This window comes from Lepisma saccharinum, chromosome 10, assembly GCF_977018435.1.
Source record: "Lepisma saccharinum chromosome 10, izLepSacc3.1, whole genome shotgun sequence".
NCBI classification, from domain to species: Eukaryota; Metazoa; Arthropoda; class Insecta; order Zygentoma; family Lepismatidae; genus Lepisma; species Lepisma saccharinum.
Window position 1 is genome coordinate 29,422,082 of NC_139238.1, and position 20,779 is coordinate 29,442,860.

At 37.1% G+C, this 20,779-nt stretch overlaps 1 protein-coding gene across 2 annotated transcripts in view; it reads right to left on the reverse strand.

Moving 5' to 3' along the window:
- Stt3A (catalytic subunit 3A of the oligosaccharyltransferase complex) overlaps positions 1–20,779 on the reverse strand; it is a 51,055-nt gene that overhangs the window by 27,516 nt on the left and 2,760 nt on the right. For both annotated transcript variants that reach the window (XM_083129685.1, XM_083129683.1), the window contains exons 2-7: positions 17,210–17,323; positions 12,602–12,769; positions 10,181–10,341; positions 8,213–8,303; positions 5,570–5,676; positions 469–660 (exon numbers count right to left, since the gene is read on the reverse strand). In XM_083129685.1, the coding sequence (XP_082985811.1) occupies positions 469–660; positions 5,570–5,676; positions 8,213–8,303; positions 10,181–10,341; positions 12,602–12,769; positions 17,210–17,312 (822 nt within the window). In that variant the 5' untranslated portion in view covers positions 17,313–17,323. The remainder of the gene's footprint in view (positions 1–468; positions 661–5,569; positions 5,677–8,212; positions 8,304–10,180; positions 10,342–12,601; positions 12,770–17,209; positions 17,324–20,779) is intronic.

Sequence of the window (20,779 nt, forward strand, 5' to 3'; positions counted from 1 at the left end):
GACTAGTAGATGCCCTGTACAAATATATTTTTCAAACCACAAAAATAATCAATGTTCAGGGAGTTCGCATTACGCTCAAGAAAACCGATTGAAGAAAATATTTTAGCAGAAAATAAACTAAAAATTTCATTTAGAAGTTTATTTTTACATACAATTTTGCATTATTTTGTGTCACATATGATAATGGGGACTAAACATATTTGTTTGAAGTAGAATTGAAACCAGCATGTAATGTGTCTTCACAGGGATGACCCCAGGATGACTTCATTACAAGGCAGAAATGTTACCACTAAGCCATCAGGGAGGCCCTTTCAAAATCATAAATAATGAACATTACGGTGTGTAATCTCATGCTTTGTGTTTCCATCAAAAATCAATATATGCATGTCCCACGCAGTACGTTGTCATGTAACTAAATATTCAGAAAACTCAAATTAAAAGTGCAAGGAAAGAAATGAATGAACTCACCAGCATGTGTTCTGAGCTCTGCACTGGCTGGAACCCAACAAATGAGATCTGCATGGAGAGAATAGTACCGAGACAGTATAGTGTGCTGTATGCCACATAAATGCGATGTGAAAAGCGACCAGTTATCATCAATGTCAGGACATGAAGAGGAATTAGGTTGATCAAGAACACGTAACCTCCCCATGACGACACCTGCGAAAAAGTAGGAGAAAAAGTTTTCACATCGGAGAAATCTTATGGAAAAAATATATTAAACATATACACTATCTCTAGTGCCTAAGACTTTCAGTAAAGTGGACCAAAACAATGTGGTAAGAATACAATCTTTGTTGCACCAATGGAAACAGTACAACAATTTAGGTTGGCCCATATTACATACTGAGTGTGCTAAATTATTGAATTCAAGTTAGCTTGGTGGCCGAGCACATTAAGTATTCGACTTTTGATCTCAACACCTAAGTTCTGCAACTCAAGTCCTTGCCTGGACATGGGTATTCTTTATGACTTTCGCTTCATAATAGATAGCGTTTTAACACTAACAATCTCACAGTTAACACTAATCATTTCTTACATGTAAGTCATACCTGTACTGGATCCCAGAACAAGTATGGTAACTAATAAATAGTAGCTAGCCAATTACTTATTAAAGATAAAACACAGATATATCAGTAATGTTTATTTTATACATTAAACCAAACAAATAACCAAAGAAAACAAGGGATCCATAAAATTCTGGGCAAAAGACATCCTGGTTTAAAATTGAAGGTGCCGTGATAAAAGTGCACACCCTTGAATATATGAGGGTTGAGTTTTGGGTACCATAAGGGCTCTCCACCCCCCCCCCCTTTTTTTTGGTCCCTTCATCAATTTTATCTGATCATCACTCATCATTATCACTGCGATTAGTCAAAAGTGGCAGAAAAGTGAAGGTAAATAACAAAATTACAAATGCTTATTGAATTCAAGGAAAGGCCATGCAAATTTTGTCACAGGAAACTTCTTCACTCATTTGGTTACAACACATTTTATCTTGATATTTTTCTTAGAGAAAGGGGGGATACCACACTCCAGCCACTTTTACCCTCAGGTTTGCCAGTTTCTTGGTTTTCTTCCTCCTCTTTCCTTCTCTCTCCCTCCCTCTTGCCTCCCCTCCAATTCCCTTTGACCACCCCATGGAAGGAGAGGGTAACAGGTGTCCCTTGAGGCCTTACACTCACTTCTTCTCTTCATTTTCCTCTGAAGAAGCAGAGAGGGAAGGGAAAAGTTGAAATTGCTACAAAATAGTGCCAAGATCAATGATATCTTAGTATCACGTAATTCTCTTAAAAAACAAAGAAGCCAAGTGCCACCCAGGGATCTATGTTACTTGGCTGACTACATACAGGACACACAATTTAGTTTCTTCAGTTCGTAGCACTGAAAGGAGGTAGGCCTCGGCGAGTAAAACATTCAAAATAGCTGAAAAAACACCCACTCACACAAAAAGGAATTTCTATGCTTTGTAGTTAAGCAAAAACTAATCCAAACCTACAAATGGCTAATGTCTTGATGTTCTGCACATACTACTTTCTTATTAACCTTTTGGGCCCCAAGCTTCTCAGTCGAGATACCCAAATGTAACCCTTGCAGTTCCAAACGTCTCGATCGAGATGGTGTCAAGGTCGTAGTTTTTAAGTTATAACTTTTCTATTTTTGGCTAGAATTTAGATTTTTTTATATATTGTTCCTAACACATGTATTTAACAGAAATGTTTCTTGAACTTTTTTTTTCTTTTCATGAAAATGGAGGGGAAAAGGTGGGAAAAGGGCCTTCCCTTTTGCATCTCTTTTCAAGGGAAAATTTTTGCCGACAAAGGAAGACCGGATTTGTTGTTCTAAAGCAATGCTTTTTCACTCCCGCCTGGTAACTGCATTCGAAGGAAGCTTGTTTATCAGTATTCGATGTCAAAATGAAAGTTTTTCGTGCGAGCAAAAGCAGGGGGTGGGGGTGGGGGGAGGGGAAGACTGGTTGTTGAATCTGCGTTGTGAGAATGTAATTTCGAGGCACGCTGAAGGAAACCTTTGTTTTGAGCACAAGTTTTCCACAAGTTGCAACACAGGTTACCCTGCATTGTCTAAAGATAGAATTTCAAGCAGCTGCAAGAATCGGCACTCATTTTTCACTGTGTTCTAGCTTTTTGTCCGTGAAAGTTGTGCGTAGGTGTGTGTCGTTTTGTGCCCAAGTGCGAGGATATTTTTGAGTAAAATAACAGACTTCCAAGGACTTTTTTGTAATCTACGTGTTTTTCTTGTAGTGTGAAAAGTGTGCTAGTGTCGTTTGTGCCTGCTGCATTTTGAACTTTTTTTGATTTTGAATTTAAAATTTTGGGAGCGTCAGCACTTAGGCTATTTTGCTCCCGTCACATTATACGGGGACCAGCCCCTTATCATTACAAATAACAACTCTAGCGTTGCATAACTAAAAATGTTAAAATGTTCTGACTTCTGTTAAAAGCTGAGGCCGTAAACGGGCACTCAGCACACACAAGGACAACAAACAGGACAACACACACAAAATTATACTGGCCATAGTGCCAGTCGCCAGAGCCTCGTTAGTCTTTAGTCCAGGGGGCATTTTGAACTTTTCATATCCTATTTTTCGGGTGGGGAGGGTGGGGGAGAACATTTTTTTTTTAAAAAAAAGTATCTTTCAGGGGATTTCCCCCCTTTTCCCCTCCATATGTATGCCGAATGTGCATAAATTATATATCTTCTGAATCTGTGATTCATTCTGCGTACACGGTATATCTTTCATATCTCTAGGGCATTTAGTTTCTGAGATATAGTCATTTTAATGTAACTCTGCATTTCACTCAATTCCGAAGCTTGAGACAGTGGCATACAAGCCTTTCGTTTCAGGGGTACAACTCACGTTACATTGGTCATATGACAATGATGCAAATATTTTTCTGTTTCTTACATGCCAGCGATAATTTCTATGTGCATTTTGAACTTTTCATATCCTTTTTTTGGGGGGAGCATGGGGGAGAAACCCCATTTTTTTTTTAAAAAAAAGTATTTTTCAGGGGATTTCCCCCCTTTCCCCCTCCATATGTACGCCGAATGTGCATAAATTATATATCATCTGAATCTGTGATTCATTCTGCGTACAACGGTATATCGTTCATATCTCCAGGGCAAATAGTCTCCGAGCTAAAGTCATTTCAAGGTACCGCTGCATTTTGAAGCTTGAATCAGTGGCACCATTCCTTTTGGGGGCACACTCGTCATATGATAATAATGCAAACATTTTTGTGATCCTTACATGTCAGCCATCATTTCCATGTTTATGCCGACACTGTCATGTACTTTTTTCTTGGGGGGAGTGGGGGAACCCATTTTTTTCCGAAATTTTGGAATTTTGAGAGTTCGCCCCCCTCCTGCCGCCACATATACACCAAATTTGCATAAATTTTATATACTCTGAATCTCTGGTTCATTCCGTGTACAACGGTATATCACTCATCTCTCTAGGGCAATTAGCCTCCGATCTACACTCATTTAATTGAAACTCTGCATTTTGCTCAAAATCGGCTCTGGTATAAGGGGGTTACATGTGAAAATGGCCTTGGGACTCAAAAGGTTAATATTATTTGTATGATGAGCAAAGGTTCAGAGTGGAATGTGTGAACAAAAGTAGTCTTTCTTTAATTTAATGAAAACAATGCAAGCATATATTAGCCACTTTTCTTTCAGTATGAACAAAAACAATTGTAATATTTTACCATTTTTCGTTTTTCAGTATTTCATCAGTTTTGCTTCTTCGCAGCTGCTTGCTTTATCCAAATTCTAAGGTAAAAACATGTTTTATTTTGGCTCAAGTACAAAGAGTGGGAGCCAGCATCATGATGCCTGGTTGCAGAAACCAACAGGGCTATGAAAGAATTAAAGACTTAACGCTGCAGGCAGCTGCAAATTAAAAGTATGAGGAACATTTCAAAAGTAAGGGTCAACGGGTTACAAAACATGACTGGCAACAGTGCTTGGATCACACTTGCACAGTACCTGCGAGTAGCCCAATGGGCATGTAGAGGTTTTATATTCAACATTCTGCTTCTGTTTGTCTTTGCATTAGAGTGAGTAATGATGGATGGAAGTTGTGAAGTTCGGTCAGACAGTAATGAGTGAAGCAAAAATATGGAAATGGTGCCGTGAGTTTAAGAGAAGGTCGTACCATTGTTCACAATGAAGAGAGGAGTGGTAGGCCTCATGTTAAGGTAGATGATCTCCTTAAACATATTAATGCAAAAGTGAAAGAAAATCGTTACATTACAAGTGGTGCTCTTGACTTGCTGTAGAATTTCCGCACATTTCACAGAAAACATCGATCCAAATTGCTAATAGAAGTATTTGACTATCATCACCATGACTGTGTGCATGAACTGAGGTGTCGAAATGGCAGTGGTCAACTGTTCCACAGTACCAGAAGTGCTGAATATGTTTGTAACCACTAACACATTTTTTACACTTGTCGTTTTTTTTTGTAACCAGCTGACCCTTATTTTATAAATGCACATCATTTCTTTTGTTTCAGTTTCGTAGTTTTGATCACAAAACATCAAATTGTGCTGAATTTTCCAAGTATTTCCACAAGTAGTAACAAGACAGGATAGATCAGGCACAGATGAGGTGGTTCGGACACATGAAGAGGATGGATGCAGAAAGACTACCAGTAAGAGCTTACCATGCACAAGGAGTGGGAATAAGGACAAGGGGGAGACCAAGATGTCGGTGGAAGGAGCAGATAGTGGAGAGTGTTAGAAGAAACCAAGATTGGAACACCGTGGAAAGAGAGGAGAGGTGGAAGACCAGGAAAAAATGGATAGGCTTGACTTCTATGCCGACCCAGTCAGAGGCAGGAAACTGCAAAGGATGATGATGATGACAGTGACTGTTATCATTTCTCAAAAAGTCAAGCCTGCATTTTAATATCTAGAGTAACTTTGAGGTTACTTTGCATGAATTTTTAGACCAACTTCTGAACTATAAACATAGTTATATAGACAATTTGAAAATACCTATGTTCAAACTCAAAGCTTTCTCACTAAAGAAAAATAATTACCATGTAGAAGTATGCAAGGGCTGCAAGTGTTGACCAGAAGATTGTTCCTGTTTTCACTGCCTTGATCCACATGTAATATGTCAGCAGCATGCAGAAAATTGCAATTCCTGGAAGAGGATACAGTTAGTAGACAGAGACAATTTTAGAGAAAATTAAGTCATGAGAATTAACCGAGAAAAATAGTGTTACTTAACAAGTAAAATTATTGCAGCCAAATTATAATAGGAATTAACTTTAGCCAATAGCACTTTAAACTATTATTGATACAAATGCTGATAGTCTTAACTAATTTCCACCGAATTGCGTCAATTTGAAGTTGTTCACAATTTTTATAAATTTCAAAAAGTAAGATTTTCATTGGAACTATACCATATCAATCTACAGTTTTGCTTCAAAATATTCTTAATTTTGAATGAGATAATAATTTTCACAAAATCCTTTGCTCTCCACAATGTTATTACAAAACACAAAGAAACTCATGCAATTTCAGGGTGTCTACCAAAATAACAAATTCAAAATTCTTGACTATTTCTTGACCTTTTTTGTTCTTCTTAATCTTAATTTAATTGGCCCAAAGTTGAAAATTAGCAATTAAGAAGATAAATATTTTTTATTTTATGGAAAACCCCTACCGAAAGGCGTTCAGATAAAAACTTCAAGGTGTCTACCAAAATAACAAATCCAGAATTACTGACTTTTTCTTGACCTTTTTTTTTGCTTAACCTTTATTTATACGACCCCTACAAAAAATTTAAAAGATATTTATTTAATGAAAAAACCCTACCAAAAGGCCAGTTAAGATGAAAACTGAAGCTGTATTTAACAAGAAAATTAGAGTTGCTTTATCTATTAATGCATCCTGAACTGCATTTGGCAGACTAGCGAGGTTCTGTTGCCGTCCCTACATTTTTGTGATTGTCCCTTCATACATCTTATCTAACTACCATTCATTCTCATCTTCATGATTAGCCAAAGAGGCAGAAAAGTGAAGTAAAATAAACTTAATCAATCATTGTGATAGTAAAAATTATTGACCACAAGTATTTCTTGACTTCTTGACCAGCCTGGAAAAGCATCGGCCAGTATCTGTGATCCGATACCACTGGCTGAGCCTTACTATTCATAGAAATACCGGATTAGTAAAATTTTCAGTCACTATAGGGAGATTTCAGACTGTTGAATGTCACTTGGGAATGAACCAATCAACAGCAACGTTTCACATCGTAACTGCATAATAGGTAGCACAAACCTGTATTTGATTGGTGAAATTCTCAAACAATACATGTTGCCTATCACTTATTGCTTCAATGTGAAATCTCCCTTGCAGATATGCCTCAGTCAGCCAATACAACTTAATCTGTCCCTCACCATAATTTTACATGCATGAAAACAATCACATTATCTACAAATCTGTTGTGCATTATTATAATAATAATGAGGAAAAAAACATAAGCACAAGGACCTTGAGCTCAAAAGCCTGAACTGATTTTTCTGTTACCTATTTATGCGGGTAACAATTGCTGGGCATGGTAACAACCCAAAATTGTTCAATAGTTGTAACTATAGCATATCATGTCAATGTACAGTCACCGGTATTGTAAAGAATAACGTCTTGCGCAGTTATCTCTTTATGTACAGTATATTTACACTTCTACCCTTTGCCGTATATACATCTTTTCATTACAGATCCAATAGCAAATGCTCTAAGTTACCTCTTGTCCCATCACAGAGAAATGCACTTCTCAGGACTTCACTCTACGAGCGCACTATTTAGCATAGCGCTAACCTGCTCTCGCCGTTTATTACGCAAGAGTCCCTACGCTGTCCTCTCATCAGTGCAGTACATCTTATCTGAGCTATTTAGCATAGCACTAACCCACCCCCGCTGTTTATCACGCAGAGGTCCCTAAACATATGGTGCTCACTCTGTGTCTATCTCTAAGCATCCATAAAAAACTGCCTCCATCGGGCCTTGTATCGGAGTATCTGAGAGCCGGCAACTGCGTGCTTATCCGAGATTCTGAGATATGAGAGAGCGTAACAAGTCGGCACCTGCTATTTATACCTCAGACAAACGACCCACCCCCAACCAGCGGGGCAAGGTCCTATTGTTATCTTTTAAACAGGGAAGCCATTCAGGGAAAGCAACTGTTGGCTTCCCCGGTTACTGGGCAAAAGGCAACCTAGGCTAGAGCATTTACAAACATTCAAAATTTTATACATTTTCTTTCCAATTTCCAGCTGTGTGCATAAAACCCACACAGCACCGGCATTAAAAATGAGACACCTATATCCTGAAGTACTGGTTTCACCACAATGCATTGTGTATGTTGCCTAACTGTATAGGTATGAGCGAATTTCAGTAGCAAGTTGTCAATAGCAAATTGCAGTGAAACAAGTATTCCAGGAAATTAGTGTCCCTTTTATCTTGCTAGTGACTGTACCTGAGTTTTGCTTTTAAATAAAAACAATATTATCATTTCTCGCTTTGGGTATGTAATAAAAAAATCCATTTCATGGGAAAATTAATGAAAATTACAAATTTAAAATATTATCTGCTGGGACTGATGATCAGATCAGCATAACCACACTCTGCTTAGCCAAAATAATACAATATGATTATTTTCAATTAATGATAAATACCTTCATTATCATAAGACCCGGCAACTGATCTTGATATATATCCTGGAACTATGGCTATCATAGCAGCAGCCACCAGACCAGATGCAGAATCCTAACAGAGGAAAGTAAAACAGTTTTCAAAGCACAGATAAAATAATATCGTAATATTATTAAAATAATATCAGCATAGCAACAGCTTTACTACCCACAACTAAGAAAGCCATTTCTTGAACCTGGATTATACTGTGCATTATATACGATATATAATTTTTTGTTACTTTTCCCCCATTAAAAACCAGGTTGCACATTATACAGTGCGTCCATTTCGATCTTCAGCCAAGAGATCGGGAGAAGCATGGCGGGTGGCGCTGGCGGAGATGCCGACATTTGCGGCCTGTAATGCCCACTTATTTTTATGGACATATGCAGACATTTATATAAATATTGCAAAACGAGCACTAACCTGTGTTATAATTTATCATCTGTAATTCATACAAGTTCTGCCCTTATATACACAAAAAAATACGCTTTAGAAACGATGTTAAGAGCCACAAATAATAAAAACATTTTAATCATAGTTTTGACCAGTAACGTCCTGCATAAGTTTATATCCTTGAAAGAGTTTTGTGTCAATGGGGATCGTTTGGAGGTTTCGAATGTGCAACGAAACCGTTAAAAGGCAATGGTGTTCGTGAGCTTCCTTGCAATCCGAAATCTCCGAGCTCGAGTTTTTTGTTCCTTCGCGACAGAGCTGTGAATATAGTGGTGAGCAGATGTAAACCAAGAGCGTGTTAATTTCGTACTGTGCGCAAGAGTCTTATTATTGGTTATTTGCAGTTACTTGTTTGTGTTATTGCAGTGTGTATATGTGTGTTGTGTCAGTGAGAGGATTGGAATGCCAGCCGCAAGGTTCACGTTACGAGGGGGGCTGATAAGTTCTCGGCCCGACCCAGAAGGACTTTAGCTACAGGCACGAAAGTTTCAGGCTATTCAACATATTCTCCCCGAAAGTCTACACACTTGGCACTTGGTGGATATCAGTTTGAACAACTCTTATAACACAGGTTAGTGCTCGTTTTGCAATATTTATATAAATGTCTGCATATGTCCATAAAAATAAGCGGGCATTACAGGCCGCAAATGTCGGCATCTCCGTCAGCGCCGCCCGCCACGCTTCTCCCGATCTCTCGGCTGAAGATCGAAATGGACGCACGGTACATGCGTAAATATGGTATAACACTATTTACAGTTTGACATTATTAGTATTTTGTATATTATTCTACACAAAATATTTGCTATTTTTACCTATAAAAATTATTGAGTTTTAACGCAACCAAAATTTAGTGTGTTTATTGTTTACATATTACATTTTTGTTTCTGATGACCTTCACCCCATCAGTAGATATATTTTCTTACCATGTTTTTCCTTTGAAAATGTTAAGAGTATGTAAGAGCCTAATCAACACAATTGAATGATTAAGAGAATAATGTACTTTCACTAAAAATCATTCTGGTATTTATAAACTATTTATTTTCTTTTAAAAATCGGACACAATTTAAATATTGGATTTCAATCAAACACCCTTGCATGTGGGTCTCCTTGATGACATAGTGGTAACACCATCGCCTTGTAATCACGGGGTCCCAGGTTTGATACCCAGTGGAGGCACAGTGGTTTGGGTCCCACTGTACACAGTCTTGAGTAGCCTATCTGTGCATAAAGTGGACTCAAAACAACTATTCCATCAAGAAATACATGAGAATATTTCTTAACCACCTGTAATTTTCACACCATAAAATGCACTCTAATTTTGAGATGAAAATTTAGAATAAAAATATATATATATATCACACTTTATTCTCCACTACAAGGAACAACCATTATCCATGCACTTATCAACTTTCAGACAATAAGACAGTATTTTTCAAAGACAATGGTGCATCTTATGGTCCAAAAAATATGGTAAATGGTAAATTCTTAACACTTACCCGTAATTCCTTCGTCAAGAGGTAGGTCACCAGGGTTGTGAGGCTAGAGAATAATGGTGCCAGAAACACACACACATTCCTTATATCGATGGTGAGATTGAACAGCCACATCAAATGGTACAATGTAGCAGATGTTATCATAAGGCCTGGGTAGATAGTTCCTATGGCGTAATAAAGAAAATGTTTGAACATTAGGTTGTTACTTGATGATTTCTATGTAAAGTTAAATTACTTACATCAGGATCCACAGTGAAACAGATTTTACATTGGAGGACTTAAACATTTTAGTTTTTTAATCTTGGTATCCTGAAAAACACAAAATTGAGGTTCAATTGTAGGTTTCTTTCAATTTCCTTACGAAACTGATTATGATAATGAACCTGAGTTAAGATGGTTTTGACATGTTACAGCCAGAAAAGACTGCCAGCGAGAGTACACACCGCACAAGAAGTGGGAAAGAGGTCAAGATGTCGTTGGAAAGGGCAGGTAGTGGATAATTCAAGATGATGGTAGAATTAGAAAGACCGGTAAGGTGGATGGACAAAAGGAGGTGAGACTTCAGTTATATGATAATATCTGGGCATGGAAACTCAAGAGTACTATTTAAAAAAAAATTCTATGTAACATTCCTACTTTACTATGGTGCTTACTCTAAGATCCAAACCAAATTCTAGCATAATTCCAAGTCTACACAGTGAAATTTTAAACCTATGGAGTTTCAAAATATCATTTATGGAATAGAAGAACAACACTTTACAATTAATATTTATGAACAGCTCATTTTGCAAGTTGATACGCACCCACTTATTGTATAATTTTAGGTGTTTAATATGTTTAAAATGTTAATTGTCTATTATGACGTAATTTGTGTTGTTCAATTGGGTAGTCTTTTATGGTTATGGACTAACCTTAAAACATGGGATTGGGGGTTGTAAGGTGAGAGATAGGATTATAAAAGTTTGCTGGAATAATGGAAGTGATTTTGGAAATGTGAATGTGGTAATTTGTGTAGTGAAGAACAATTATGATCTAAATACACTTTTGTTTCTAATAAGGAGTTTAATTGTGAGTTCAAGTCTAATATATTAACATTAACTGACTTCTAATTATATTTTTGTGTGCGAGAGTTGGTAAGCTTTACGTAAGCATATCCTTATCTGTTTTCCCACAACCTGAGGGCTTCATGGTAGGCTGATAAGTCTCAGGCTCGCCGTTGAGGAATAAACGTAAGTAGTTCCCTTGAGAATAATTCGGGGAACGTAGCAAAGTTACAAAGTATACACATGAAAAATTGTATGTCCCCAGTGGAATCAAATTCAGTGAATTGATATTTTTACTCAACTAGTGATATCATCAAAGAAAAAACACTTTCAATAATCTTCTGGCTACAAGGTGAATAATGAACAGTGCGAAGAAGCATGGCCTAAGCCTCCTCTCAAATTCTGATCACAAAGCAATTTGTACTTTACAAAATGTCCTTAATCTCCGTGGTGCAACAACCATCTAAGAGCTAGGGCCTGCCAAGCAGCTGTCTTGATTGGCTACTATGTGGTCAGCACACTGAGTCCCATCACCGCTGTTTTCCAGTTTTCAAGACAACAGCCCGCTAGTACTACTTTTCAAGTAGCTTCCGAATTGTCCTCACAAGGCTGGATTAAGAATTAGATTTTAAGATTCCCACAATCCCACAAGAGGATTTCGCTCGACTTCCAAATAGTTTGCATGGACAACGCTAGATAGCGTACGGAATCAAGAGCTTCTTTGCTCGAGCGAATAACTCTTGAACAGGCAAAACGAGCAGTATATGCTCAAAGATCAGTAGTACACATATAACCATAATTTGTCTGTGATAGTGGGTCCTCAAATATGGATTGTGAAGTGAAAGAGACAGTGACATTGAAAACTTAAGTAAACATAGTCATTATCTCCATGTTAAAATGTAGTTTAGTCTTATCTTACCAATACAGTAATATACAAAATGGAAACAGATGGTTGTGGGCTAAAACTGGCAGGATAGATAATATGTGTCTACGATTATGATGATTTTCCATTACCAACGCTCGAGCGTAGAAGACTCGAACGAGTATGAGTGAGCAAAGTGGTTCCATGCAGTACTGTAGTGCTAACATGAGAGCCTTTGTTTTGTACAACATTAAAAAATTTCGATCAGGCACCATCACCGAGTTGTACCAAGGTAAGAAGTGGTAGGTATTTACTGTTCAGTTTTCACTTTCGTCATAAACAAAGCAAATCTTTTTAACACTACCTTTGCTTCCTAGGTAAAAATAAGAGCAAACCACACATATGATAAATTATGTATCATTCCCGTCAATGTCAAGTAATTCACAAGGAATTCAAGGTGACTAGACAACCTGTTTGCTCGAAAGCAACCCCAAAGTCTTAACAAACCCTTAGCCTTACCTCCAATAATCCTCCCTAAAGGATACCATGCTCGATCATCAAACCAGTTATGGAAGTTGTAGAAGCCTTCCTGAGCCAAGAACTTGGTTGTTCTGTAGTTGAAGTACGGATCGAATTCATGGATAACACTCTCAAACCTCAGGACAGAGAACAGGCGAGTGGCAAAGGCTGGAAGTTAAAGGAGAACAATTAGTCATGGGTACCACATGAAAAAGTTTGCTCTTGAATAGGGCTGAGCAGATGACAATGCTGATATGGATGTTTGAATTGCGGTTTTAAAGTCCACTTTATGCACAGAAAGGTAGTAGAGCCCACATTTGCATGTAATTACATATTCTACACCTTTCTAGATACAAAAATTTGTACACACCAGTAGTCCTTGATGCAAATAAACTAAACTAAACTAAACCTTGAACAGGATTGATTGATTGATTTAGTTTATTTTACTTCACGTTTTGTGCCTCTTGACTAATTTGCGAAGATGGGGATGAGTGATGAAATTGATGAATGGACATTCACAAACAACCAAGCCCGAGCGGGATTCGAACCCGGGATCCTTGGCGTCACAGCACGATGTGCTAACCACTCGGCCAGAGGGTCCGACCCTTGAACAGGAAAATGTCAATGAATTATATAAGTGACATGATTTTGCATAAGTTTTATGTTACATATTTGTACATATTTCCCAGTATATTACATATTTGCTAACATATTTTGGTCATTTTTTGCTATCTTGATCCCTTTTCTATGTTTTCAACCTCTGAAACATGAAGAAAATTTGTAGCTCATGAGATGTCATATTTTCTAATTAATGAGATGCATAGTGCTTACAGTCAGCTAAAAATTACTGCTAAGTCGAAAGACAGGCTGAAGATCAATGTATATATATACGAGAACTGTTATTTATCGAAAGATGTCCCAACCTTCCCCTTAGATATTTTAGTTCCCTTTGAGGTTTAGGCAAAGCACTTAGAAACCTGGCATCAGCGGATAAGGAAGTTACTTTCCTGTACGTAGCAAGTTACACAATATGTTCCCTAGTACTAAAAGTACAAAAGTAGTTATGTATTTTCATTCAATTGTTCTCTTACATATCTATATATCCTACAATAATTTGCCATATGAAAAATAATTAATAATTATTGACAAAATTAGTTTCTTAAATATGTACACGTTGCTGTGCTTTTTTGAGTTTATAAATTTGATACAAATTTTAATTTGAACAACTTGTGTCATTAAAATTATGTTGAATATGTTCAAATAAAATCAATATCTAGCAGAATTCTTGAAATAGCTTGGATATTCGATCATTATTAATATTAAATAATATTCCTTGATACTTCATATTTAGGTACATATTTTATCAATTATTGTTACATATTTTGTAATTTGATATTACATAAAAATCCAGGGTCTACTAATCAAGAGTGGACCAACAGTTTAAACTGGGATCTGAACTGTGCAATATCTCTCCACTGAGTATCGGATACAGATGTTTGAACACTGTTAACAATTAAAAGTAGATTTCACTGTATCAACCCCTAAATGTGGATGATGTATATATTCGCCCAGATGTTGAAAATATAACAATCACGTTACATGAGATTAAGCTAGCTGTATGACGGTCACTATTTATATTTTGAGCCTAACAATGAAAAAACAGGAATTTGGCATTGAAAACTGCTTTATTGTTTTTCGAAGTATTCTCCTTTATGGTCAATACACTTTTGCATTCGTTCGAACCATTTGTCAAAGCAGTTTTTCCAATATTCTTGAGACACATCCATAATATTGTTTTTGTACGCATCAACGGCATCTTCCGCCGACGAAAATCGTTGTCCACGCAATTTATTCTTGACATTCGGGAACAAGAAGAAGTCATTGGGTGCCAAATCAGGACTGTACAGTGGATGACCCATCAATTCTATTTTTTGACTGTTCATAAAGTCGGTTGTTAGACGAGATGTGTGACAGCTGGCATTGTCTTGATGAAGAATGATCCGACCGCGTTTGTTTGTTTTCCGTATTTGACCGAAGACCTCTGGCAAACAAATTGTTGTGTACCATTCAGAGTTGACCGTTCTACGTTCCTCTAAAGGCACAGTTCCCACATGACCAGTTTTCCCGAAAAAACAGGCAACCATTTGTTTCAATGTGCTTCGAGCGCGAACAACTTTTGTTGGATTGGGTTCATCTTGAAACACCCATACAGTCGACTGCTGTTTACGTTCGGGCTCTTATGCATATATCCATGATTCGTCACCTGTTACAATCTTATATACGTCTTTTGAAGCACCACGATTGTATTTATTGAGCATTTTTTTGCACCAATTGACGCGAGCGTCTTTTTGAGATTTTGTCAAATTGTGTGTGATCCAACGAGAACATACCTTTCTCACAGCTAAATGATCATGTAATATTTTATATATGCTGGTGGAACTAATGCCTATGGTTGCCTCAATCTCACAGTATGTCACATGACGATCTTGCAGTATTAGGTTTTGCACAGCATCAATGTTTTCTTGAACAACAACTGATTTTGGACGACCTTCGCGAATCTCGTCGGTGAGCGAATGCCGGCCACGATTAAATTCGTTATACCAGCGTTTCACAGTGGCAAAGGATGGGGCTTCATCGCCAAATGTGGAAGTAAGTTGATCGATGCACTCTTGTCTTGATAATCCACATCGAAAATCATAAAAAATCATCGCACGAAAATGTTCACGAGTTAATTCCATTTTATTGTTGTCGCGCAATCTCCAAGGCAACATAAACAACACAAATGAAGCTATTGACAAAACATTTGAAGTACGCTATGGTCAATAATGCCAGATGATTCCGTGCAAACGTCAAATCGTGCCTAACTTCAATCAGTGTTGCCAAGGCTCAAAATATAAATAGTGACCCTCGTAGTAAACACAAAAACAGTTACAGACGATGAAGACGACAAAAAAAAGAAGAGAAAAATTAAAAATAGAGAATTATAAGTTAGATGTAAGAACAGTTGTCTGCCCTCGTATGGTGTCATTCGTGCATAACAGAAAACCAAGATATGCTTGAAAACGAAATTTGTGTGGCACAGATATTGAGTTATCTTGTTTCAGACTTCCACACCAAAAAGATTTATTCTGCATGAACATGAAGTACATACATGCCGACAAGCTATTGATTATTGTATTTCTGTATAATTATATTTGTGTATTATTGTATTATTTACATTTGTCATGGAATATGAAAGCAATTTTATAAAAAGATACTGCATGAAAGAAGAAAGCAGGCACATACTGGTGTTTTATTTCAGTTAATTTTGTTCAACAGAATTCTCTTATAAAATGTACATTTTCCAGTCGATACTTGTTGAGAAAATTCCACACTTAAGGGGTTAATACATACGCATTTCATTGAAATTATTCCTGTTGTAGTTTACGGATGATGCAAGCATTTAAACATACTTTTTGATGTAATGTTTCGGGAGAACACACACTGACTTCAACAGACATCTATTTTTAGTTTAGTTTTTATTTTAAAAATAAATATCTGGTGAAGAGAGCATGTGTTCTCCCTTTGTATACCAGGGAGTCACATCTGTAGAGCTGTGTCAGTGACCTTGACTTGCAAGGAGCGTGTGTCTAGCTACCTGTCTTTTCACAAATGTGACTCCTTGAATAGTAAAAGCTAATGCCACACCATGATGTCTCTTTACTCGAACAGAAGTATATAACTATTTTCAACGTGATTTTGCTTGATTGTAAGAACATAACAGTGCTATTTACTAAGTTTTTAAAATTCACTTTAGTTCACTGTGGTGGTCACAGTGAGTTGGCAAAGATGAATTTTGTGCAGTGACTGAAACTGCGGTTTTTGCTCCGATTGCAATAGTTTCCTTTTCTAATTTTTACTGAACACAGCATGACTCATAATCAGCTGGAAAAACTTTCATCAATTGTAGATAGATATAAATGCTACATACCTTATTTTTTTCAGTACAGCAATTAGGAGTTTAGCAGCAGAGGCTAACTTTAAAAAAATTCCCAAAAAATAGGACTTGTTTGAATTGCTCATTTCCTGGTTTTCTTGTTCACATGTTGGTGACAGTAGTGGTATGTCTTCAAAGTGTGGTTTTTTTGTTGTGCTTCCCTGTTTTTTTTGTTTTTTTTAAAAAAAAAAAAGAGCTGGCACTAAAACTGATTTTTCGGAACAGCACTCAGTAACACTGATACCCTGCCTTCCTTTTAGGTGCATCATACATTTATATTTCCACCCTACCCAAGAATATTTTGAACATGACACTGCATGATTATTCACGATTAACAAAATAGAAACAATATTTTGTACAATAATGCACATGCAGAAACTGCACTTTGTGTTTCACAGTGTCAAAACTGCCAGCAAGTTATTCTTAGATTTCTGTCTTCCTTTTTCTAAAATATTCATCAGTGTATAAAGGATGTAACCATATTATTATTTCACATTTATGCAACTTTTCTTGTGTATTTACAGTGGGTCTCATTTTTCATTCCACATCATGTAGTGTGGTACCTTACGTACAGGAAACGCCACTAAAAAATTATTAAAGTTAATTACAAGTACACAAGGACTACAACTTACACAAAATAGCGGCCAGTGACAATATACTGAGCTTCAGCAGTGTCTCCTGTTTTTCCACGGACATCTGAAGCCCCCTGGGCTTGTACAGTTGGATGCCTGTCATTCTTTACTGTTCTGTCAAGAGAAACAATATAGATTGTAAATTCACAGCATTCACCTTTAGATTATAACAGAATTTTGCATTCCACTTATATATATCTAATAACAACCACAGAAAATATGCTCAGATCAAGCTGCAGAACATGATCTTCATAAAAATTTAACATGGATGTAAAAAAATGGGGATTGGGGTGTTAGAGGGTGTGTGGGAATGTATTACCATTTTATCTAAATCGATTGATTTGGTTTATTTTATTCTTCTGATAACTGCACAAAGGAAAATTCCAAAAGTTTGCAGAACTGACCATGGTATGACAAAGTAGTGGTATCTTATTAATGGTCTATGAATCATACAGAGGGCACATTTCACTAACAACATGGAAAAACTACATGCTGACTATCTGCCACTCAACGAAAAGGGGAGGTTATGCCATTGAGTTCAATTTATTAATATGTTCTACTGGACATACTTAAAAATCCATTTTGCTACGTAGTTCTTCAGTAAAGAAATAAGTCCTTGTGTTTTAAAACAATGTCCACATCCAAATACAGCATGATTCATAATAGAGTAAACAACATATCACATTATTGTTATCTGAAACACAACAATGACGATTGTTGTATAACAATGAGGAAATCTTCAAGTTTCGTTTTCATGGGCAAGACTTTTGTAAACATGGTCATTGTGGTGCTGGTGTAGTTTTAAAGAAAATGGCGACTTTCACAGGTCTCTGAAATACAAAGTCTATGTGCCACCTATGTCACAGAACGTGCAACAGCTAAAGGAGAGAATAAGAAACGCTCTTGCTTTGGTGGACCAGGAGTTCTTGGGAAAAGTGTGGCAATAACTCAAATTTTGATGGGATGTGTGTCGCATAACTGGTGGAAGCCACATTGAATATTTGTAGATATTTGTAACCATTTGTAAACATTCACAGAGACATGAAGTGCTACCGATTGATACATAACAAATATCATTGTTGTATTCCATATAGTACAGTCAAAATAAATTCTTAAAGTTGTCTCAACCTGTATTTCCATTCATATAATGAACTTTGTATGCACCTTATTATATTCCTTACAAGTACGAGGGCGAATCAAATATAAATGGGAATTTTTTTCACATGGCCAGGGAAAGTATGTGCAGCCCTGTGGGCTTGAGGTGATGATGGTGGGGGTGTGTAGAGTCTGTTCCCTCCCTGGAGTCCTTGCCAAAACTCCACATTAGTCAGCAGCACGATGAGTGAGCAAGACATACACCCGTCCATTGAGCAACGCATCATTATCAAATTTCTTACAGAAGAAGGCGTAAAACCGGCTGAGATTTTGACGAGACTTCGAGCTCAGTTTGGGGAGTCCACCCTTTCAAAGATCTATGTTTATGAACATTTTTTGGGGATGATGAGAAACTGTGGGAAATGAAAGACATGAACGGCAGCCAAGGACAAGCGTCACTCAGGAAAACATTCAGGCTGTTCAGGACCTTATTGAAGGTGACCGTCGCTCGACATTGAGTGAAATTTCTTTTGCAGTGGGCATAAGCTATGGTAGTGCTCACGTGATCATTCATGACAACTTGTGCTACCGATAAAACTCTTCGAGATGGGTTTCACACCTCCTCACTGAGCAGCAGAAAAATGTTCAACTGGAAATCTGCCCAAGGCCCCTGGCTTGTTATGAGAGAGAAGGGGATTAGTCCAGACTTATCCCCATGAGACTACCATTTGTTTGGAACATTGAAAGAAGCATTTTGAGGATGATGCAGCAGTGGAGGAGTTCGTGTGCAATTGCCTGCGCACACATCTATCTGGGAAAATGGGATTGCCAAACTCCCTATCTACTGGCAAAAGTGCATTTCAGTTGCAGGGAACTACGTAGAAAAATAATGCATTTGTATCTTGTTTCAATAAATTGTGAAAAATAAATTCCTTGTTTATATTTGATTCACCTCCTATTAAGTCCATGATTCCAATCTCCCCATCCAAATAAATTACTAATCCATTGTGTGCAACTAATGGAATTCAAACTGTATATCATATGGATAAAAATACTTTCCCGTGGTTAGGTATCCATCCACAAAAATGAAAAGTACATAAGTGTCTCGATCTTTCGAGGAAGATATGACCAAGACTACCTCAAATTATATAAAAAACCTCTTGACTATATGGAACAACCTATGGATAATTGGAAGAGGCAAAAGATAAAATATAACAAAGCACTACAGAATGTGAAAAACTGGATACACAGTATTGTTATGAACATTGTACTTAGACTTCTTAGTCAAATAGTATCAATGATGTTAGGGAAATAGTAGTTAAACAACAATAAAATTATATTTGTAAGAAATGGTCAAGTATCTTCTTCTTCAGGATATCTCATCATTTCCAAGCAGAAATGTCCCACCATAAACTTAATAACAGACTGTCAGTAGGTGTTGCCTTTGGCTATTGTTCTATGTAGCACATAGTCACCTCCAAAGCAGCGATTGTCTTTTTCTGTTCAGTGCTTTTTCCTTGGATTATGCAGAACATCAAATTATCGAGACACCACTATGGTACTTGTTTACTATCCTTCGGACACATTTATTTATTTTTACAGAAGAAACTACTTCCCGTAATAAGTTCCTGTAGCATTGTCAAACATTGGGAAGGTGTTTTGTGTGATGTGGGAATGTTTCATAGCTGAAATTCATGTTGTTTGTTGAAAATTAATTTTCTTACGGAGAATAGCTAGCCCCACGAACCATTGGCGCGTGGATAGATTAGTTCTGTTAGGTTAGGAAACATAGTTAAAATTTGGTGTCGTGTTAGTATCAGGATCTAGAAATCGGAAATAATTGTGAACCATTGGCACTAGCCCCACAAACCATTGGCACGTGGTTAGGTTAGTTCTGTTAGGTTAGGAAACATAGTTAAATTTTGGTGTCGTGTTAGTATCAGGATCTAGAAATTGGAAATAATTGTGAACCATTGGCGCTAGCCCCACGAACCATTGGCACGTGGTTAGGTTAGTTCGTCTCAGGCAAGCGAAAAGGCCTATCAGAAAGACGTACTGGTAATGTGAAAAATTGCAATTAATTTCATCAAAACAACGTTGATACACCTTCAGGAATGTTCCGTGAAGCAGATACATAAGTACGAATGTCAAAAATTGACGAAACGAAAAAATTAGAGGTGGCCGAAGGATAGTAAATTTTTACCCTAAATATTACTCACTGGAGACAATATGATGGTTACAGTTCGTTATATCGGAGACACTTTTCTTCAAATTTACAGGAGAAACTACTTACGGAAATCAGTTTCTGTAGCATTGTCGAAGTTCTTCGACGTATTTTCTTTCATCTTTCAATCTATTTCAGCCGGAAATGGCATGAGTTTACAATACCGGACCACTCTCCAATTTCTATAAAATTTCGCCTACTTACTAATTTCGGTGTCCTGATGACGTATCTGTAGTTCATATTTGGCGGTC